The sequence below is a fragment of the Coregonus clupeaformis genome, chromosome 12 (assembly GCF_020615455.1).
Source record: "Coregonus clupeaformis isolate EN_2021a chromosome 12, ASM2061545v1, whole genome shotgun sequence".
NCBI lineage: Eukaryota > Metazoa > Chordata > Actinopteri > Salmoniformes > Salmonidae > Coregonus > Coregonus clupeaformis.
Genome location: NC_059203.1, coordinates 48,379,487 through 48,403,233, shown reverse-complemented (window position 1 = coordinate 48,403,233; position 23,747 = coordinate 48,379,487). Strand labels below are relative to the sequence as shown.

The window sequence follows — 23,747 nt, the reverse complement described above, 5'->3', positions numbered from 1 at the left end:
AAACCTGGCACCATCCCTACGGTGAAGCATGGTGGTGGCAGCATCATGCTGTGGGGATGTTTTTCAGCGGCAGGGACTGGGAGACCAGTCAGGATCGAGGGAAAGATGAACGGAGCAAATACAGAGAGATCCTTGATGAAAAACTGCTCCAGAGCACTCAGGACCTCAGACTGGGGCGAAGGATCACCTTCCAACAGGAGAATGACCCTAAGCACACAGCCAAGACAACGCAGGAGTGGGTTCGGGACAAGTTTCTGAATGTCCTAGAGTGGCCCAGCCAGAGACCAGACTTGAACCCGATCGAACATCTCTGGAGAGACCTGAAGATAGCTGTGCAGCTACTCTCCCCATCCAACCTGACAGAGCTTGAGAGGATCTGCAGAAAATGGGAGAAACTCCCCAAATACAGGTGTGCCAAGCTTGTAGAATCATACCCAAGAAGACTCGAGGCTGTATTCACTGCCAAAGATGCTTCAACAAAGTACTGAGTAAAGGGTCTAAATACTTATGTAAATGTGATATTTCAGTTTTTAATTCTCAATATATTTGCTAAAAATGACCCCTCCCACATTCTGAAATTGCATTTTTGCCCCCCTTTCCCAGTTCAATCATTGCATTGTGTTACAAAAAGCAGCATGCGTGTGCTTTAGGACCATGCGGAAGCCTCAGAGTGGTCGGGTAGGCTGTTTGGTGGTTTCAGCCGGCTGGATTTAGGACTATGAGGACACCACAGAGAGTGTGAACAGAGGCAGCTGTTATCTGTGTGTGTTGTGCTTTTTCTCCGAGTTGTAAAAGCAAGCAGATCAGAAACTGGCTTCTCTTTATTTGACTGATGTAGCTGGCAAGGTAACTGCTGTTTGCCTTAACAGAAAAAAAGTATTTATTCCCAGTGCTGAGCTAGTAGTGTAACTGACATGCAACGTTAGTTAATGTTTCATCCCCTCTCAACTGAAGTTCTGTTTGAAATGAATGAACTAGCTAGCTAGCTAGTAGCTACCACAGCCAGTTCAGCTCTAGCCTCTAGCTATCTGTCAGATAGCAGTATCTAACAGCTGTTGTGTGCATGGAAATGTTTTGTAGCCTTTGTTTTGTCCCGTTTCAACAGAAGTAAATTAACTTGGCTCATTTTCGCCAGTTGATGTACCATTAAAGCTAGCCAAAAAATGGCTAAAGGTAGATATCATTTTGGCCCCAATCACAGTCAGTATAGCAATGTAACGTTATTGATCTGTTAGTTTCCCTAGCTAATTCCCTACTTTTCACACTGACACGGTATAAACAGCTCTATAGGCTTCACTGTCATGGTGCACTGACAGTACACAACATTATGCTCATCATGTCTTAGCAGGATCAGATGGTGACAGGTGTCCCTGCAGGGTCAGACAACCAGGGAAGACCAGTCTATGGAGCTCAGGTGAATTTTGCAGTATATTATAACAATCAGTGAATGGATACAAAGTTCCATCTTGAGTTGATGGGTAGGCCACAGTCTGGGATCTAGGAATAATGGTCATTTCAATTATTGAACCATTGATTCTATTCTTGGATAATATAATGTATAAATGTACACCAAGGTAATTCTTTGTCATGCCTCATCTCAGCAGGATCAGATGGTGACAGGGGTTTCAGCAGGGTCAGGCAGCCAGGGAAGACCAGTCTGTGACGGCGCTGTGGTGAACTTTTGCAGATGCAACACTTTATTCTCTCTGTGCAGCAAACACTGGACAAGCCAATAGCTTCAAAGACTGAAACTATTTTAAGGCAGTCTGACAAACCTCTAAAGTTGATTTCCAAACTGTATCAAGGGTTGATAGAGGCTTTTCCCGATGACACAAAACATGTCAAACAAAAATGTGAGGAAGACACTATTGATGATGATGATGAATGGACACAGATATGTTTGAATGCCCAGTCATGTTCATATAATCTCAGACAAAAATTACTGCAGTTTACGACCATCCATAGAACGTACTATATGCCAGTGAAACATAATATCATGCACTCAGAAATGTAAATCCTCTGCTGGAGGTGTAAAACACAAAAGGGGACATATGTCAATATGGTATGCTCTTGTGAAGGCTGGCTAAATGTTATTTTATCCCAGCATGTCTACAGATTCTACCTTCTTCCTATTTTTGTTTGCTTGGAAATGTTGATACTGGAGACTGTTATCAGAAGAAACTGTGTAACCTAGCATTTATAGCAGCTAAGAAATGTATTGCATTTCATTGGAAGGTTGGTTATCCTCCCATAATGTCACGATGGATGGCAGAAATGTCAAGTTATGTATCACTAGATTTGATTTATTACAAGATTAAGGATATACCGTGCAACTTTCACAAGGTCTGGATGCCTCATATGGAATATTGTGCGTCAAAAGGAATCTGTATTGAAAACAAGCCCACGTCAGGGGAGATACCTATTTAGGCAATCCCTAGCTGCTGGGCTGCTCAGTCCTGGCCCTGGGGGTCTGCCGAACTGTTGGTTGTCACTCTGGCCTTGGCCTAACACACATGAAACCATTAATGACTGTTTCACAAAGATCCTAAAGCTGAGTGGGGTGTGTTGGGTTGGGGTGCTGCAGGGCGGTGGACCCCCAGGGGCAGGACGGGGCGATCCAGCTATATTGTGTGCAAGTAAAAAGAGCTCTACAGTACTATTCGGGCTATGATATGACTTATAGTACCCTCCGTAATTATTGGGACAGTGAAGCATGTTTTATTATTTTGGCTCTATACCCCAAAAGTTTGGATTTGAAATCAAACAATGACTATGAAGTTAAAGTGCAGACTGTCAGCTTTCATTTGAGGGTATTTTCATCCATATCGGGGGAACCGTTTCGAAATTACAGCACTTTTTGTACATAGTCCCCCCATTTTAGGGGAGCAAAAGTATTGGCACAAATTCACTTATATGTGTATATTAAAGTAGTAAAAAGTTAAGTATTTGGTCCCACATTCATAGAACGCAATGACTACATCAAGCTTGTGACTTTACACATACAGTAAGGGAAAAAAGTATTTGATCCCCTGCTGATTTTGTACGTTTGCCCACTGACAAAGAAATGATCAGTCTATCATTTTAATGGTAGGTTTATTTGAACTGTGAGAGACAGAATAACAACAACAAAATCCAGAAAAACGCATGTCAAAAATGTAATAAATTGATTTGCATTTTAATGAGGGAAATAAGTATTTGACCCCCTCTCAATCAGAAGGATTTCTGGCTCCCAGGTGTCTTTTATACAGGTAATGAGCTGAGATTAGGAGCACACTTAAAGGGAGTGCTCCTAATCTCAGTTTGTTACCTGTATAAAAGACACCTGTCCACAGAAGCAATCAATCAATCAGATTCCAAACTCTCCACCATGGCCAAGACCAAAAAGCTCTCCAAGGATGTCAGGGACAAGATTGTAGACCTACACAAGGCTGGAATGGGCTACAAACCCAATAATCTCAAAGCAGCTGGGACCATAGTCACCAAGAAAACAATTGGTAACACACTACGCCGTGAAGGACTGAAATCCTGCAGCGCCCGCAAGGTCCCCCTGCTCAAGAAAGCACACATACAGTGGGGGAAAAAAGTATTTAGTCAGCCACCAATTGTGCAAGTTCTCCCACTTAAAAAGATGAGAGGCCTGTAATTGAGAAAACATTTTCCAGAAAATCACATTGTAGGATTTTTAATGAATTTATTTGCAAATTATGGTGGAAAATAAGTATTTGGTCACCTACAAACAAGCAAGATTTCTGGCTCTCACAGACCTGTAACTTCTTCTTTAAGAGGATCCACTGTCCTCCACTCGTTACCTGTATTAATGGCACCTGTTTGAACTTGTTATCAGTATAAAAGACACCTGTCCACAACCTCAAACAGTCACACTCCAAACTCCACTATGGCCAAGACCAAAGAGCTGTCAAAGGACACCAGAAACAAAATTGTAGACCTGCACCAGGCTGGGAAGACTGAATCTGCAATAGGTAAGCAGCTTGGTTTGAAGAAATCAACTGTGGGAGCAATTATTAGGAAATAGAAGACATACAAGACCACTGATAATCTCCCTCGATCTGGGGCTCCACGCAAGATCTCACCCTGTGGGGTCAAAATGATCACAAGAACGGTGAGCAAAAATCCCAGATACACACGGGGGGACCTAGTGAATGACCTGCAGAGAGCTGGGACCAAAGTAACAAAGCCTACCATCAGTAACACACTACGCCGCCAGGGACTCAAATCCTGCAGTGCCAGACGTGTCCCCCTGCTTAAGCCAGTACATGTCCAGTTCCGTCTGAAGTTTGCTAGAGTGCATTTGGATGATCCAGAAGAGGATTGGGAGAATGTCATATGGTCAGATGAAACCAAAATAGAACTTTTTGGTAAAAACTCAACTCGTCATGTTTGGAGGACAAAGAATGCTGAGTTGCATCCAAAGAACACCATACCTACTGTGAAGCATGGGGGTGGAAACATCATGCTTTGGGGCTGTTTTTCTGCAAAGGGACCAGGACGACTGATCCGTGTAAAGGAAAGAATGAATGGGGCCATGTATCGTGAGATTCCATCAGCAAGGGCATTGAAGATGAAACGTGGCTGGGTCTTTCAGCATGACAATGATCCCAAACACACCGCCCGAGCAAACGAAGGAGTGGCTTCGTAAGAAGCATTTCAAGGTCCTGGAGTGGCCTAGCCAGTCTCCAGATCTCAACCCCATAGAAAATCTTTGGAGGGAGTTGAAAGTCCGTGTTGCCCAGCGACAGCCCCAAAACATCATTGCTCTAGAGGAGATCTGCATGGAGGAATGGGCCAAAATACCAGCAACAGTGTGTGAAAACCTTGTGAAGACTTACAGATGAAACATTTGACATGTGTCATTGCCAACAAAGGATAAATAACAAAGTATTGAGAAACTTTTGTTATTGACCAAATACTTATTTTCCACCATAATTTGCAAATAAATTCATAAAAAATCCTACAATGTGATTTTCTGGAGAAAAAAAATCTCATTTTGTCTGTCATAGTTGACGTGTACCTATGATGAAAATTACAGGCCTCTCTCATCTTTTTAAGTGGGAGAACTTGCACAATTGGTGGCTGACTAAATACATTTTTTCCCCACTGTACAAGCCCGTCTGAAGTTTGCCAATGAACATCTGAATGATTCAGAGGAGAACTGGGTGAAAGTGTTGTGGTCAGATGAGACCAAAATCGAGCTCTTTGGCATCAACTCAACTCGCCGTGTTTGGAGGAGGAGGAATGCTGCCTATGACCCCAAGAACACCATCCCCACCGTCAAACATGGAGGTGGAAACATTTTGCTTTGGGGGTGTTTTTCTGCTAAGGGGACAAGTTCACCGTATCAAAGGGACGATGGACGGGGCCATGTACCATCAAATCTTGGGTGAGAACCTCCTTCTCTCAGCCAGGTTATTGAAAATGGGTCGTGGATGGGTATTCCAGCATGACAATGACCCAAAACACACGGCCAAGGCAACAAAGAAGTGGCTCAAGAAGAAGCACATTAAGGTCCTGGAGTGGCCTAGCCAGTCTCCAGACCTTAATCCCATAGAAAATCTGTGGAGGGAGCTGAAGGTTCGAGTTGCCAAACGTCAGCCTCAAAACCTTAATGACTTGGAGAAGACCTGCAAAGAGGAGTGGGACAAAATCCCTCCTGAGATGTGTGCAAACCTGGTGGCCAACTACAAGAAACGTCTGACCTCTGTGATTGCCAACAAGGGTTTTGCCACCAAGTACTAAGTCATGTTTTGCAGAGGGGTCAAATACTTATTTCCCTCATTAAAATGCAAATCAATTTATAACATTTTTGACATGCGTTTTTCTGAATATTTTTGTTGTTATTCTGTCTCTCACTGTTCAAATAAAGCTACCATTAAAATGATAGACTGATCATGTCTTTGTCAGTGGGCAAACGTACAAAATCAGCAGGGGATCAAATACTTTTTTCCCTCACTGTATGTTGGAAGCATTTTCAATTTTTTTTGGTTGTGTTTCAGATTATTGTGTGCCCAATAGAAATTAATGGTAAATAATGTATTGTGTCAATTTGGAGTCACTTTTATTGTAAATAAGAATGTAATGTGTTTCAAAACACTTCTACATTAATATGGATGCTACCATGATCACAGATAATCCTGAATAAATCGTGAATAATGATGAGTGAGAAAGTTAGAGACGCACAAATATCATACCCCCAAGACGTGCTAACCTCTCACCATTACAATAACAGGGGAGGTTCGAATTTTGATATTTGTGTTCTATAACTTTCTCACTCATCACTATTCACGATTTATTCACGATTATCCATAATCATGGTAGCATCCACATTCATGTAGAAGTATTTACAAACATATTATATTCTTATTTACAATAAAAGTGATCCCAAAATGATCCCAAAAGGGTCATATTAGATTGTGTGGAAATACAGGAAATGGGACTATAAAGAACCCGTTCTTAATGTTTTATAAAGAACCATAAAAAAAAGGTTATATATTATATATATATATATATATATATATATATAGCACCAAAAAAGGGTTCTGCTATGGTTACAACCATTTTGGGGGCTATATAGAACCCTTTTGTTATGGTTCAGTATAGAACCTTTATGGAGAATGGTTCTATAAATAACCATTCTCAATCTCAATGGTTCTTTATAGAACCATACATGGGTTTTTATTCTAGTTTAAAAGCCATAATATACCGTTAAAATTCCATCGTTTTTATTTTTGTGTTTATTACCAAGTTAAATCTGGAACGGCTGGGGGTCCCTGAGGAGAGAATTGAGAACAACTGACTTAGTCAACCATTCTCAATTGACACAAGGCCATACATGAGTCTTTCACAAGACATCGTCACTGGCCATAGTCATATATAAGATGTAATAGCATAAAACAACAGATTAGATCAACTGGAAGGACACCCTCACTCACGGTTGCACAAAAAGAGCTGTGAGCAAGCCAAGACCCAGAATATTTTAATGAGCTGCTGCCACTACATTTACATGTTTAGAACCATTGAAGGGCTCAAAGTGTTCTTTGGGTCATTATGGTTCCACATAGAACCAGCACCCTTACCAAAAAAACCTTGAGGAACCCACATTTTTTATTGTATACTTCATAGAATTCAAAAGAATTGGTAATGACCAATTATGAGATTAGTAATGCTGCTTGTTTTAAAGAATTGAACCTGTATTGCAATGGTGAAGATGGTGTAGGATACAGTTTTTGATACATTTAAAATAAAAAATGCAATTACAATTAGACGCAAGCAAAAGGTACAAAACATATGAAATATAATGTGGTAATATACAGTGGTCTGGTGTGTTTTCTATGGCAGGGTGGAAAACCAACGGCTTTTACCAGCCAGTTACAGACTTTGACTATGTGAGTTTATATTTAATGAGGGGGCTGTTGCTGAACTCTCATTCAGGTTCAGCGAACAGCTCTATTGTAAATGCCTTACGGGAGAGTTCCGAAGTGTGCCATGTGATTAATGAAAAAAATAATGAGCTTTTTGCCTCTCTGGATGACAGCTGAACCATAGGTGAAGCAAAACTCCTAACCACATTCCCAGAGGAAGGAAGAGAACAGGCTCTGATAAACAAACACACGCAGCCTGTTCTTCGTCCTTCAGACAGGGACACAGCAGGTACAGAATATTAAAGGTATAACTGTGGGCAATGGGAATTTCTCTTCCTTAAGTTTGATGACAATCAAATGTTGTCTTGAGTTGTTTTAAGATACTGGTTATTGATTAAATTCTATAATAGGAAAAAAGGACAGGCAGATCATGCAAATGAAAAAGGCAGTTGAAAGGTATTTTTTTTCCTTCTTTTGTTGTTTCGTGGTTTTTAGGAGGAATCAACCCAGAGAAAAAGCACTTTCATTTTAGTCTCGTGTTTCTTCTCTGCATAAAAAAAAAGCGAAATCTTAATTTGCCAGCTTTGGCTGCTGACACTTCAGGACTGGCAAAGGCTATGTGTACTTACAGGGGTTGGTCAGTGCATGCTTGTTAGTTTCACCCCTTTTTCAGCTTGGTGTTGGTGTAATGTACAAGTGCAAGGTGTGATCGTGTGGCCCTTTCTTTTGAGGCCTCTGTCCTCCTCCGTCCCCTCATACTGGGTGGACAAACTGGTAGACCAGTCTCTGGGAGACATCAGGCTTGCGGATGATGCCCTTCTTGTAGTACTGCCGTATGGAGCGGCTCAGCTTGTCGTAGTTCATCGCTGGACGGTTCTTCCTCAGTCCCCAGAGTCTCGCCACGTGAGCAGAGTCCTCGATTTTGAAAATACCTGGCAGACAGCAGAGTGAGATTAGATATGGATTACTTTGTCACCGTATTCAATTGTCATTCTCCGTCTTTTTTGATGATATTAGAATTCATTATTGGAGAGGACAGGATTATTGCAGAGTTTAAAATGCTTCTGAACTTATCCCATCAGTTCTTGGCGGTCAAACAGCCTGCCCTGCTCACCTTTCTCCTTGTTGAGCCAGCGGATGCAGCGTCCGTAGTTGTGGGGTTTGAGGAGCAGCTCTCTGAGGAACTGCCACAGGTGGATGGGCTGGCCTGAGCACGACGAGTCTGCCTCCAACCACAGCTCCTCTCCGCCTGCACAGAGGGACGAGCACACACACACTCATTATTTCCTAACTTGGAGCTATACACACACACACACACACACACACACAGTCACACACACACACACACACACATATTTGCTAACAAGACTGCACTATACATGACCCTCTGGTCTTCTTCCTAGGAGCTATGAACACACACAACTGCCACTACTCCTTCCCAAGGGCCAAGAACACTCTGGCCCTCGAGAAATGAGATTCACGTCACTTTCTTTCCTAACAAAGCTAATAGAGAAGAGGCTAAACCTACCTGTGATTTTGCTGTCTCCAACAGAACACCTCTCTTTCATCCAGGCAGCTGTAGAGAGAGAAAGAAGGGGAGAGAAAGCGTGAGAGAGATGTATTGTTGTATTGTTTGAACAGAATGATAAAAGCTTCATTATCCTGAGGAGAACACAGTAGTAAACTACAGTATGTGCAGACTGTCTGTCAACCCCAGTCATCAGGGCCAGCCCCAGGCATAAGCAGCATAAGTGGTCGCTTTGGGCCCCCGCAAAAAACATTTGTAGTAATCATGGCTGAATACCGCACACAGGGCATGTGTCTAGGGGACCTGACCTCCAGGAGGCCCTGATTGCTTTTGTTAGTCATTCTCACTCAGATATCATATTAACATGGCATAAGCTTAGGGCCCCCAAAAGGCTAGGGCTGGTCCTACCAGTCATACAGCTATTATAACACACCTGACTTCCAGATGTCCAGGTGGGCGTGCAGGGTGTCTCCACACTGAGGAGACCTCTGCCTGAAGTCCTCTTCACTCATGGCACACAGGTCTTTCCCAGTGAGCTCCTGGAAGGCCTTGCCGGCCTGAGGCAGTCTGTACAGGTGCTCTGTCCATAGCAACCACTTCTGGACATTCCCCGAGCTCCACTCTATGGGGTCTGGGGATAACAGATAAAAACGATAGCAATAACACTTTCTTTTGGATAGTCCCCTATACATCTATAAATGTTGAACAAACTAGCAGTAACATTTACGGTAAATGTCGACTGCATGTCTGTTGGCCTGCAATAGGGAGGGATCTATTCAGGATAGAGGGTTACCAAAACAACCATGAATAAAGTGGAGACCCTAGATGTGTGTGGTCCCCATACTACAGTATCAGTTGATCTCTGGTCTCACACACATACACACACACACACACACACACACACACACACACACACACACACACACACACACAGAGTGCAATTAAATGCAATCAATCAGAGGCCAATTACTGTCTTCACCTCAGTGACTAGTCTTTGCTTTGCAAGGTTCACTCTGGGCAAACTCCAATCGCAGGCGTGGTCTGGGGAGAGTGGTGGTTTGCATAAGGTGGGGTACTGTTCTGTTGTGTACTCTACAATCGTTTTCATCAGTTGAAACGCACCATAAGACCACATTTTGGATACAGCAGTAGCAGCAGGAGGAGAAGATGTAGGGGCTCTATGGTGTCAGGGTGTGACTGACAGAAGACATCTCACAGTACACACAGTACTGTATGCCCTCGACCTGATGTTTGCTTTGCCAGTTGGACAGACCTCACCCATGCACTGTGTACACGGCTGTTGGCAGGCGAGCAGCACCGTCATTCCCACTAAGTCCTGTTGTTAAACGCAATGGGATTATACAGATCCTGGAGCAGACAAACATGACTTGAGTCAGTGAGACATACAGTGAGGGAAAAAAGTATTTGATCCCCTGCTGATTTTGTACCTTTGCCCACTGACAAAGAAATGATCAGTCTATGATTTTAATGGTAGGTTTATTTGAACAGTGAGAGACAGAATAACAACAAAAGAATCCAGAAAAACGGATGTCAAAAATGTTATAAATTGATTTGCATTTTAATGAGGGAAATAAGTATTTGACCCCCTCTCAATCAGAAAGATTTCTGGCTCCCAGGTGTCTTTTATACAGGTAACGAGCTGAGATTAGGAGCACACTCTTAAAGGGAGTGCTCCTAATCTTAGCTTGTTGCCTGTATAAAAGACACCTGTCCACAGAAGCAATCAATCAATCAGATTCCAAACTCTCCAAGGATGTCAGGGACAAGATTGTAGACCTACACAAGGCTGGAATGGGCTACAAGACCATCGCCAAGCAGCTTGGTGAGAAGGTGACAACAGTTGGTTCGATTATTCGCAAATGGAAGAAACACAAAAGAACTGTCAATCTCCCTCGGCCTGGGGCTCCATGCAAGATCTCACCTCGTGGAGTTGCAATGATCATGAGAACGGTGAGGAATCAGCCCAGAACTACACGAGAGGATCTTGTCAATGATCTCAAGGCAGCTGGGACCATAGTCACCAAGAAAACAATTGGTAACACACTACGCCGTGAAGGACTGAAATCCTGCAGCGCCCGCAAGGTCCCCCCTGCTCAAGAAAGCACATATACAGGCCCGTCTGAAGTTTGCCAATGAACATCTGAATGATTCAGAGGAGAACTGGGTGAAAGTGTTGTGGTCAAATGAGACCAAAATCGAGCTCTTTGGCATCAACTCAACTCGCCGTGTTTGGAGGAGGAGGAATGCTGCCTATGACCCCAAGAACACCATCCCCACCGTCAAACATGGAGGTGGAAACATTATGCTTTGGGGGTGTTTTTCTGCTAAGGGGACAGGACAACTTCACTGCATCAAAGGGACGATGGACGGGGTCATGTACCGTCAGATCTTGGGTGAGAACCTCCTTCCCTCAGCCAGGGCATTGAAAATGGGTCGTGGATGGGTATTACAGCATGACAATGACCCAAAACACACGGCCAAGGCAACAAAGAAGTGGCTCAAGAAGAAGCACATTAAGGACCTTAATGACTTGGAGAAGATCTGCAAAGAGGAGTGGAACAAAATCCCTCCTGAGATGTGTGCAAACCTGGTGGCTAACTACAATCTGTGATTGCCAACAAGGTTTTTGCCACCAAGTACTAAGTCATGTTTTGCAGAGGGGTCAAATACTTATTTCCCTCATTAAAATGCAAATCAATTTATAACATTTTTGACATGCGTTTTTCTGGATTTTCTTTTTGCTATTCTGTCTCTCACTGTTCAAATAAACCTACCATTAAAATTATAGACTGATCATGTCTTTGTCAGTGGGCAAACGTACAAAATCAGTAGGGGATCAAATACTTTTTTCCCTCACTGTAGGTCATCATTAAGAGCTGTCATCCATGTCATTATCATCTAGTGGCAGGAGGATTCTGCAGATGTGTCTGCTCTGAATCAATATATCAATACCTTGTGTCAATACCTGATTGGATAGTATGCATGAATAGGCTAGAATGAGCGGCTATGGTGTTTTTCATGCTCTTGAAAGGGAGACAGGATCATGCAGTAGTGGCAGCAATAGAATAAGAATTAGGAGAAAGTGTAAAGTCCCTCAGTCCACTGACTATGGCTCATCAAATATGAAAGGCACAGAATACTGATGTGACAAGGATCAATTAATCGTACAGTTCCACATAGAATCGGTCCCCACCACAAAACATAGCTCTAAACAGGAATGCCCATTCTACTAACTCTACTAATTCCAGCATGAGAGTGGCAGTTTACTACTGCAACAGTACCTACCTGGGATTATGTTGAGCAGCTTGCAGGCCGTCTCGATGTCCTTCAGCACCTCCCCGACCACCATGCTTTGGACCTGCTCCAGGGAGCGCTCCTCCTCCTGGCCCTCCTGGCCCTCCTGGCCCTCCAGCCCCGGGGAGAGCCCCAGGGCCTGGCTGTCAATGACGGGGCACTGCTCTGGCTCCTCACGGGGCTCCGTCCTGGTTATTGGGAGAGGCACGGGACAAGCCTGACCCGAGGAGGCCTCAGTCACCTTCACCAGCCAGGTGGAGTCCTCGGTGAAGAGCATGTCAAAGCAGGACTGATGGAGGCCTGGAAGGCCGCGATGCTCAAGAGCCTCCATGCAGGGCTTGGTGTCCTCCATCTCCCAAGCCATCCCAGCCTCGGCACCGGTCCTGTCTCCCAGGGGGCTCTCGGGCAGACCTAGGCGGGACGGAAACAATGGGCTGCTGCCCTCTGATGATAGACTCTCCCCCGGACTCAACATGGCTACTGCCTCCTGGTGAGGGAAGAAGAGTGGATATTTAGTTTACAATAGTCATTAAGATTTATAGATGTCAAGAAGGTCAAAGTAGTACCAACAGCCTTTCCAATTTGATGTGTTAATATACTATGGGTGTGGATACAGTGCATTCATACTGTTCATACAGTTCATGATAGAGCAATGAAAACCAGCAGTTTGTCATCAAAACATGAATGATTATTTCACAGAAAACCCTGTAAAGAAGATGTAACCAGTGACCTACATGAACTTCCTGATAGCCAAATTGTAATAATGTCTTGGAATTATTGAAATTCGTCTTAGAGGTATTATAAACAAAAAATTTTATACAATGGATGATATTCCTGCAGTAAATCAAAATCACAGTACCTTCAAGAAACTATCCCTTTGCGCCCAAAGCTCCGGCTGCTAAACGTGCAACAGTTTCAAAATATGAAGAAAGTCCATCACACTCATCCAGAGTGATGCACAGTGAACAGAACATAAACTGAGGTGAGAGCGTGTTTGCTGAGGCTCTTTAAATGTGTCCTGAGTCAAGTGAAGATACGGGGGGAATGACCCTTAAGAGAGTGCACAGAACCAGCAGGGCAGGCATGGGGCAAAATGGATTGCACTGAGTCTCTTACTTGTGGGTCAGTGGCCCAGAATGGGTGGTGACTTGGGGGTAGGTGACTTGTATTGAGGCCTAAAGCGGTACGACCGCCTGCCTTTTCCTTTCAAGGTGCCGTCTCTGCAGCCCTCTGGCTCCACTGTCAGCTGGAAATGTTAATCAAATGAAAGAAAGATCATGTGTAGGAGAAGACACCTCAAATGTGGCATGACGGTGGGCCAGTGTTGTTGTCTGCTCAGGAACTGTTCCAGAAGCATTTGGAGGAATTTGTATTTCTTGTGTCAATTCACTCTGTTTACATACACTCTGGTTTCAATGGTTTTGCCCGGCCTCATGTAAAGTGGCCCAGAGTTATTCCTCACCACGTGACCTGAACAGGAAAAACGCCTTGCCTTAGAAACTTTCTTCACAGGTGCAATTCTACTGGCATTATAGTGGCATCCTAAGTCAACATCAGAGGTTGTCAGCTGTACCACTGACCAGTGTAATCTCAGGATGACCTCACTTATGTTGACAGTGGACCTGGCTACCTGCTGCCACAGGTGGTAGATGGGAAGAAACTTAGCTGTCATAGAGACAGGGGTTATCAGTAGTCGTGCCGTGGTAAAAGACGCCTGCTCTCGCACAGCACATGTTCAAGGAGAGACTTGGTTTGTTTGCCCAGAGAGACCGTAAGCCACTGTATTCATAAAACAGCTATACCACTACTGTACCACACCCAGCAACAGCAATCAGAACCATCTATATTTATGTTGATCAATTGTTCCACTTGTTATATTGTTGTTTTTCAAACGAAGAAACTAAGAAACTGTTGTCAGATCAGACATTGAATATTTGTTGGGGTGAGGATAAGGCTACTTTATTGTTACCATAATGATCCTTGCAGGTGCACACTTGACAGACTGTCCTAGTCCTAGAGCTGTATTAACCCTAAAGGAAATTAAGTTATCTCTCTATTCTCTGTGTCTCCGAACCCCCCACTATACCTCCCTCCACATTCCTCCTTTTATCTCCCAATTTCCCGCTACGGCTCTGGGGATAACCCAATGTCTCTTCTCTTCATCAGGAGTCAGATGAAAAAGAGCCAGACGGTGTACCGGCCAGCCTGCTGTGTGTCCACTCTCCTCTGTAACAGCTTGCGCTAAGCCCATTAGCCCGGCAAATTTAGCCATATTAGCTTTTCCCAAAAGGGGAGGGGACGGGAGAAAGAGGCGCAAACATGCTCCCCAGGGGAAGGATTAAGGGCCTGACTGATCTCTAAATGAGTTTGGTCAAGACGGTGATATTCATTTCAGGAGAATTAGGCTTCGCTCCATTTGCTAGCCAGGCCTTAGACACACAGTCAGAGGGACTATAGCCATGAAGGCAGCCATCCTCCCTAGTAACCATTTAACCACTTTTTATTTATCTTTCTCATTTCTTATTTTGACGTTCTCGGCATCAAGCCTGCTTGTAATAAACACATGGATGAGTCTCTCTGTATCAGACTAAGATAGAAACGGCCGCACCTTGGCAATGTTCCTCAGGTGCTAAAAAGCTATTCTGGTCAAATTCCTAATGTGTGATTCGAAATTTAGTTCAGAATCTAAAATAACACCTAGGTTTTTTACCTGGTGTTTTACCTTTATTGCCTGTGAATTAAAATGTGCGGCTAGATTCACATTTCTGTGCTTTGGCTCCAACAATAAGTACATCGGTCTTGTCTTGACTTAGCTGGAGGAAGTTGTGAGCCATCCAAGAATTTAAATCACTAATACAGTCTAATAATTTATCCGTGGGGGTAAAGTCCTCTGGTGACAAAGAAATGTAAAGTTGTGTATCATCTGCGTAGCAGTGAAAATCAATGCTGTGCTTTCTGATAACGCTGCCAAGGGGTAACATACACTACCGGTCAAAAGTTCTAGAACACCTACTAATTCAAGGGTTTTTCTTTATTTTTACTATTTTCTACATTGTAGAATAATAGTGAAGACATCAAAACTATGAAATAACACACGTGGAATCATGTAGTAACCAAAAAAAAGTGTTAAACAAATCAAAATATATTTCATATTTGAGATTCTTCAAATATGCACCCTTTGCCTTGATGACAGCTTTGCACACTCTTGGCATTCTCTCAACCAGCTTCATGAGGTAGTCACCTGGAATGCATTTCAATTAACAGGTGTGCCTTGTTAAAAATGAGTTTGTGGAATTTCTTTCCTTCTTAATGCGTTTGAGTCAATCAGCTGTGTTGTGACAAGGTAGGGGGGTATACAGAAGATAGCCCTATTTGGTGAAGGACCAAGTCCATATTATGGCAAGAACAGCTCAAATAAGCAAAGAGAAACGACAGGCCATCATTACTTTAAGACATGAAGGTCAGTCAATACGGAACATTTCAAGAACTTTGAAAGTTTCTCCAAGTGCAGTTGCAAAAACCATCAAGCGCTATGATGAAACTGGCTCTCATGAGGACCGCCATAGGAATGGAAGACTCTGCTGCAGAGGATAAGTTCATTAGAGTTACCAGCCGTAGAAATTGCAGCCCAAATAAATGCTTCACAGAGTTCATGTAACAGATACATCTCAACATCAACTCTTCAGAGGAGAATGTGTGAATCAGGCCTTCATGGTCGAATTGCTGCAAAGAAACCACTACTAAAGGACACCAATAAGAAGAGACTTGCTTGGGCCAAGAAACACGAGCAATGGACATCAGACCAGTGGAAATGTGTCCTTTGGTTTGGAGTCCAAATTGGAGATTTTTGGTTCCAACCGCTGTGTCTGTGAGATGCGGTGTGGGTGAACGGATGATCTCTGCATGTGTATTTCCCACCGTAAAGCATGGAGGAGGAGGTGTTATGGTGTGGGGGTGCTTTGCTGGTGACACTGTCTTTGATTTATTTAGAATTCAAGGCACACTTAACCAGCATGGCTACCACAGCATTCTTTAGCAATACGCCATCCCATCTGGTTTGGGCTTAGTGGGACTATCACTTGTTTTTCAACAGGACAATGACCCAACACACGACCTCAACCAAATTGAGATGATTTGGGATGAGTCGGACCGCAGAGTGAAGGAAAAGCAGCCAACAAGTGCTCAGCATATGTGGGAACTCCTTCAAGACTGTTGGAAAAGCATTCCAGGTGAAGCTGGTTGAGAGAATGCCAAGAGTGTGCAAAGCTGTCATCAAGGCAAAGGGTGGCTATTTGAAGAATCTCAAATATAAAATATATTTTTATTTGTTTAACACTTTTTTGGTTACTGCATGATTCCATATGTGTTATTTCATAGTTTTGATGTCTTCACTATTATTCTACAATGTAGAAAATAGTAAAAAATAAATAAAGAAAAACCCTTGAACTTTTGACTGGTAGTGTAGGTGCTACTGATTCTTTTCTGGAACAGGAGTTGTATACCCTGACTGTATATCTGCTTTAAAACGACTCTTGTAACAAAAGTGTGCATCAGTAATAGATATAGGGAAACACAATAGTCACCAGATTTCCCTTGATGAGTCCTCTCCCTGTGCTCTTCCAAAGAAAGGGCTCCCTTGTTTGATTTTGGAGTTAAAGAAGTGTATATAGTCAGGTGTGACTGTTTGCTGTGTGTGTACGATTTAAAGAGAGATTTGGGGCTCTTTTCAATCAGATCCGCTTTAGCCGACATCCGCATAGCGGATGCGACAGCTGTCAAATCCACAAGAGGCTCCTGGCATTTGCTGTTAGAGCTGTCAAATCCACAAGCGGCTCCTGGCATTATATCTAAAGCGGGCATTGCCATTGGCTGCACGGAGTCACATTATGAGAAACCCCATGCCTTGTTTACAAGTTTGAACACTACACTACACTGAGATGTAGGCATATCTAACATTTCCCAGCCTAATTGTAACCAAATATCCAAATGGAGATTCAGTGAAAAACAAATTGGACATTGATTGATTTATCAAGACCAGTTCCCATGCTTGTCTCAAAGTAGAGCAATGACGCTGTCCCAATCAAAACTGTGCTGAAATGACAGTTGACCACACACTGCAATTGCTTTGCATTTATTATAACCAATGGTGTGGTGCTCTTTTTTTAGGTAGCCTAGCAGAGCGCAATTCTCTATTAATATTTCGCCATCATTTCTGAATTAAAGTTTGTAGCAACATGTAGCCTATTGCATAATATCATCCAAATTCTAAGATTGCCTATGCATACACATAAGTGGCTCAATTCATTTTAAAAAAATGGTGATGCTAAAACACCAAATGAGTCCTACCTTATTTTAAATTAGGCCTTCATCACTGTCAATCGTGAACAATAATTATTCATGTTTTATGGGTGAAACGTCCATTCTGCATGCATGCCAACCATTTGATCCCAATCAGTTTCATGGGAATATGCATTTCGATCTTCTTGAATGATATAGGCTAAGTAGTCTAACTACTGTTTAATAGAATTTTAGAACAGATGGAGTTAAACACAGACACCTGTACACCTGACATTTCAGCACAATCATCCTACATTGTCACGACAATTATGTGGTGTTTTTGGTCTAACTGTAGCCTAACATTATCTATGCTATTACGGTTGGTTTGTAATGTAGAATACTAATTAATCATTAAGTGATCTTGTGAGAATGCGTCATGCATCTACACCTACATTTAAATGTGTCTACCATGTCCACAGTGTGTCCGGATTCCCCTTTCCCGCACTATATTCAAATGCAAGTATGCATTCTACAAATGGTGGAATAGGCAACATATTATAATAACACAACTACTGATGGCAGTAGCTAACTACTGTAGCTAACAAGCCAGCTGACCTCTGTAGCTAGCCAGCAAGCTAGCAAGCAATGCTAAATGGATTGCAAACGGGTTAGAAAAACTCTAGCCAAACAACAAAATAATTTTTACAAATATTAGCTAGCTGGCTACCATTTATGAGTCAAGCAAACACGTTCCTCACGCTAGGAACGTATTTCCTCCATTGTTGTAATGAAAAGGTGTAGACATGAACTTAGTGAATGGTTTCTTCGTGTGCCACGCTATTTTGCAATTGTTGTGACATGGGACCGTTTTCACCTGTAATGCAGGTGCAGTGGCTACCGGCCAGGTTCTTCAGAGAGGAACACCCTTTTGAGTGGGTGGCTACGGTTACCTATAGGGGTGTGCCAACCTGAAAATACTGGTATTCGTAACAGTAGGCCTATTAGTAATTGACAGTTGATAGTCGGATCGGATGATACTTGTGATCGGAAAACACGCAAGTGTTTTAATATGTCTAAATAGATGTTGGCAAAATACCAATCTCTCTGCCAAATAAACCGCAGATTTGGCGCAGCGCGAGGAGGGGTGTGTGTGTTTGTATCCTCAATTTGCAGCAGGCAGTTTGCTGTCACTCATTCAGAATGCGCTGTCACTCATTCAGAATGCGCATCCACGTTTCATATTTTCTGCGTACCCTCGCCCCGCTTCTTAGATACAGTACTATGCACCTTGATAGCTTGAGCAAACGTTCTACCCATTTGATTTTTCATAGCAGCAGGCAGCATCAAGAAATGATCAGACCAAAACATGCAAGAGGAAGTGGTCAGGTGAAATTATGAAGCGAAGCCAGTGGATTTACAAATACAGCTGCGCTCTATTCAATCAGAGCAGCTAGATTAATGTACAGGCCGCTCTTCTATTTACAGACTGGCAAACTAGCTAGTTGAGTTATTTAGACCACATAGCACCTTGCATTTCATTGAAAGACGCGCGCCGGGTCTGGCAGCCGAAAATTATTTTTTTCCGATCACGGATAGGCTAATAACAAAAAATACATGGATCATAATCGTATCAAGACAATTGCCCATATCTGTTAAGATACTCGTTTCGTCCGATTAGGCTACTCGGCACACCCATACTTTTTACCTTTTCAAAATGCTCACATAACACTCAATCTTGACAGAACTCTAGATGCCTGAAATATTATCCTTACAGCACTACACACGCAAGTTTTGAGTGTCTAGTGCTATTGAGCACCTGTACACATAATATTTCCTATCTCTGAAGAGGCCGTGGGCGAAATGCGCTCTGTAATTTATGTTGCAACATACTCAAGTGCTGAGGTGTTATGGTTTGGGTAGCAGCCAAACCAAACCATTGTTACTTTTCTGTAAAAATGTACAGTGCCTTCAAAAAGTATTCACACCCCTTGACCTTTTCCACATTTTGTTGTGTTACAGCCTGAATTTAAAATGGATTCAATTGAGATTTTTTTGTCACTGGCCTACACACACTATCACATAATATCAAAGTGGAATGATATTTTTGTCTACATCTTTTACAAATGTATACAAAATGAAAATCTGAGTCAATAAGTATTCAACCCCTTTGTTGTGGCAAGCCTAAATAAGTTCAGGAGTAAAAATGTGCTTAACAAGTCACATAATAAGTTGCATGGACTCACTCTGTGTGCAATAATGGTGTTTAATGTGATTTTTGAATGACTACCTCATCTCTGTACCCCACACATACAATTATCTGTAAGGTCCCTCAGTCGAGCAGTGAATTTCAAACACAGATTCAACCACAAAGACCAGGGAGGTTTTCCAATGCATCACAAAGAAGGGCACATATTGGTAGATGGGAGAAATAAAAGAAAAAAGACATTGAATATCCCTTTGAGCATGGCGAAGTCATTAATTAGGCTTTGGATTGTGTATCAATACACCCAGTCACTTCAAAGATACAGGCGTCCTTCCTAACTCAGTTACCGGAGAGGAATGAAACCACTCAGGGATTTCACCATGACGCAAATGGTGACTCTAAAACAGTTACAGAGTGTAATGGCTGTGATAGGAGAAAACTGAGGATGTAGTTACTCCACAATACTAACCTAATTGACAGAGTGAAAAGAAGGAAGCCTGTACAGAATAAAAAATATTCAAAAACCGGTTTGCAACAAGGCACTAAAGTAGTACTGCAAAAAATGTGGCAAAGCAATTAACTTTTTGTCCTGAATACAAAGTGTTACGTTTGGTGCAAATCCAATACAACAGATTACTGAGTACCACTCTCCATATCTTCTAGTGGTGGCTGCATCATGTTATGGGGATGCTTGAAATCTTTATGGACTGGGGAGTATTTCAGGATAAAAAAGAAACGGAATGGAGCTAAGCACAGGCAAAATCCTAGAGGAAAACCTGGTTCAGTCTGCTGGGAGATTAATTCACCTTTCAGCAGGACAATAACCTAAAACACAAGGCCAAATCTACACTGGAGTTGCTTACCAAGAAGACGGTGAATGTTCCTGAGTGGCCGAGTTACAGTTTTGATTTAAATCTGCTTGAAAATCAAGATACATTAGTGTTTTATTTTTTACATATTTCTTTACAAATGTTAGAATTTGTCTTCCTCAGGAATCCTTCACTATCTCTAATTGGCAAGATACCTTTCATGTAATGGCAGATAAATCGGTTTATGGCCACATTTGTGATTGGATGGTGATTACTGTAATTGACAAACCATAGGTACTCAGACAGGTGCAATGTTGCACAGTGGGGGCATACATAGTACCTTTATGTTGAATAAAATACAATAAAGTAAAATACCACATTGTATAACAGGAAATGAGAATATTTTATCAGCAGAAGAGCTACAAACTCAATGTCATTGATCTATCTTCATAAAATGTATCCCCATATACCTTTACCCCATAAGATAACTGCAAAGTCCTTTTCTTTCGGAAACGTTCAATTAAGATCAACGCAGAGAGAACAGCACCTGATAACTTACTCATAAGAACATACCTTGGAGCCAATTCACAGACTCCTGATTACCTGTCTGACTCCTTACCTGGGCCAAGGTGTGCTGGCCTCTGGGTGGTTTCAGGCAGGGCTGACGCTGGTGCGGAGTGTAGACAATACAAGACCGCAACAGGTGTAAGGTAGACTAGTGGTGATGATGACCTCTGGTCCAGTTAGCTCAGATTCCAGTCTCTTCTGTCAGTCTGCAGGTGTCCGTTTTATTTTTTATGTGCCAGGAGATGCGCCAGGCAGGCAGGCAAGCAGGCAGGCAGCAGGCAGGGAACACAGGCCTCTAAGTCACCCAGAGGACTGATGAAGAATCCTCTGCCTGGGGGCCTGAGGCTGTCTACTAGGCTCTGCTGGATCACTTAGCGGATTTAAAAGGAGCAGCCCAAAAGCACAATAATGCTAACAGTGACAATGTACCTGCTGCGGGTGTGACAAAGGGAGGGTGAGAGTGTGTGAAGGAATTCCAGTTCCATTGACTGCAGGTCATATTTATACTAGGGCAGCCTTGTTTACCTACGCACACACAATATGTGTGTGTGTGTGCCTGGGTGTGTGTGTGTGTGTGTGTGTGTGTGTGTGTGTGTGTGTGTGTGTGTGTGTGTGTGTGTGGTGTGTGTGTGTGTGTGTGTGTGTGTAACACACATAAAACTAAGTAATTTCTCAACTCTGTTAGTCCAACAGCATCTGATCTTAGTTCAAAGTAAATGGGGGTCTGAGTGTCCATGACAACTTCCTGTTTAATCTGGAAGATTCTGTACAGGTTAAGTGACATTTCATGGAGAAATAGACAGTAAGTCAGTTTGAAAAATGATTCAGGTGGTTAGAAAATTGTACTTGAAAATAGTTATTTTGACATTTAAAAAATCTAGTTGTCTTCTATACTTGAATGTAGTTAGTACTTTACTTTACTTCACATGTCCAACCAACTTGGAAAATGAATTCAACATAGATATTACACTGAACAAAAATATAAACGCAACATGTAAAGTCCCATGTTACATGAGCTGAAATAAAAGATCACAGAAATGTTCCATACTCACAAAAAGCTTATTTTTCTCAAAATTCGTGCACAAATTTGTATTTCATCCCTGTTAGTGAGCATTTCTACTTTGCCGAGATAATTCATCCACCTGACAGGTGTGGCATATCAAGAAGCTGATTAAACAGCATAATCATTACACAGGTGCACCTTGTGCTGGGGACAATAAAAGGCCACTCTAAAATGTGCAGTTTTGTCACACAACACAATGTCACAGATGTCTCTAGTTTTGAGGGAGCGTGCAATTGGCATGCTGACTGCAGGAATGTCCAACAGAGCTGTTTGCAGAGAATGTAATGTTAATTTCTCTACCATAAGCCGCCTCCAAAGTCATTTGAGAGAATTTGGCAGTACGTCCAACCGGCCCCACAACCGCAGACCACGTGTATGGCGTCTTGTGGACGAGCGGTTTGCTGATGTCAAAGTTGGAAACAGAGTGGCCCATGTTGGCGTGGGGTTATGGTATGATCAGGCATAAGCTACGGACAACGAACACAATTGCATTTTATCAATGGCAATTTAAATGCACAGAGATACCGTGACGAGATCCCATTGTCGTGCCATTCATGTTTCAGCATGATAATGCATGGACCCATGTTGCAAGGATCTGTAAGCTGAAAATGAAAATGTCCTAGGGGGATGGCAGTGACAAAACTGCACTAAGCCACTACTCAGCTCCTATTTCATCACCCAATCAATGAATCTCCACATTAACAATGACATGTCAAAGTGTGCCAACCTCCTACAACATTGCAGCAATATCTTTTTGATTATTTTATTTTAGGCAATATGTCACTGAGAAAAGGCAACGCCATACCTTAAAGATGCAGTCTGGGATCTTAAGCACAAAAAATGTGTAACATATTATACGAATTGGATTCGTATCATATCATACGAATAAACAAATAAAAATAAAAAAGAGGACGTATCATATCATACAAAATGGATGACGTGGTACACAATTGGATTACGTAGTACAAACAAAACGGGGAGCCATTTTGGCTCGTGAACACCACTTTCAAAACTACTGCCTGAAATTATACAAAAGTTCTGCAGCATCGCTTTAATTAATATTCAATCTTCAGGGGATTAAGCTGTTTGTACTGATACTGAGAACGCATCCTGTTTCCTTTCACTTACAAAACCAGTGAGGAATGTGTGATAGTGTGTCATTTTCACTACATTTAAATGATCACTTCCCGTCACTTGCTGGCATCAATATCTTAGGTGCCACCTACTGCCTACTGTGTATATTGGAAGTGTTGGGGAGGGGGGGAGCAGAAGACAAATTCTTCTTCTTCTTCTTCTTCTTCTTCTTCTTCTTCTTCTTCTTCTTCTTCTTCTTCTTCTTCTTCTTCTTCTTCTTCTTCTTCTTCTTCTTCTTCTTCTTCTTCTTCTTCTTCTTCTTCTTCTTCTTCTTCTTCTTCTTCTTCTTCTTCTTCTTCTTCTTCTTCTTCTTCTTCTTCTCATGGGATCTGGACCCGTATTCATAAAGTGTCTCCGAGTAGGAGTGCTGATCTAGTATTGGTTTCGCCTTTTACATCATAATGAATAAGATAACAAGGACAAGGGGGGACCTGATTCTAGATCAGCACTCCTACTCTGAGACGCTTGATGAATA

The 23,747-nt window shown here is 42.4% G+C and overlaps 1 protein-coding gene across 2 annotated transcripts; it reads right to left on the bottom strand.

Annotated features, from left to right (window-relative positions):
* Nucleotides 1-6,980: 6,980 nt before the first annotated feature.
* LOC121578708 (SAM pointed domain-containing Ets transcription factor-like) lies at nucleotides 6,981-21,473 on the bottom strand. 2 transcript variants are annotated; one of them, XM_041893094.1, is made up of 6 exons: nucleotides 21,128-21,473; nucleotides 12,211-12,706; nucleotides 9,338-9,535; nucleotides 8,905-8,952; nucleotides 8,491-8,625; nucleotides 6,981-8,308 (listed from the first exon to the last, which is right to left on the bottom strand). In XM_041893094.1, exons 2-6 carry the CDS (start codon nucleotides 12,692-12,694, stop codon nucleotides 8,130-8,132), a joined length of 1,044 nt encoding a protein of 347 aa, XP_041749028.1. In that variant the 5' UTR covers nucleotides 12,695-12,706; nucleotides 21,128-21,473; the 3' UTR covers nucleotides 6,981-8,129. The 2 variants fall into 2 exon arrangements, with proteins under 2 accessions (XP_041749028.1, XP_041749029.1); XM_041893095.1 differs by lacking the exon at nucleotides 21,128-21,473 and adding an exon at nucleotides 13,079-13,151.
* Between the last annotated feature and the right edge of the window lie 2,274 nt (nucleotides 21,474-23,747).

Bases quoted from the DNA above. Each gene is read 5' to 3' on its own strand.
- LOC121578708 (XM_041893094.1), bottom strand. From the start codon at position 12,694: ATGTTGAGTCCGGGGGAGAGTCTATCATCAGAGGGCAGCAGCCCATTG. The intron at 8,626-8,904 runs GTAGGTTTAGCC...CCCTCTGTGCAG, and splicing joins TGGAGACAGCAAAATCACAG to GCGGAGAGGAGCTGTGGTTG. The intron at 8,309-8,490 runs GTGAGCAGGGCA...GCTGTCTGCCAG, and splicing joins CTGGCTCAACAAGGAGAAAG to GTATTTTCAAAATCGAGGAC.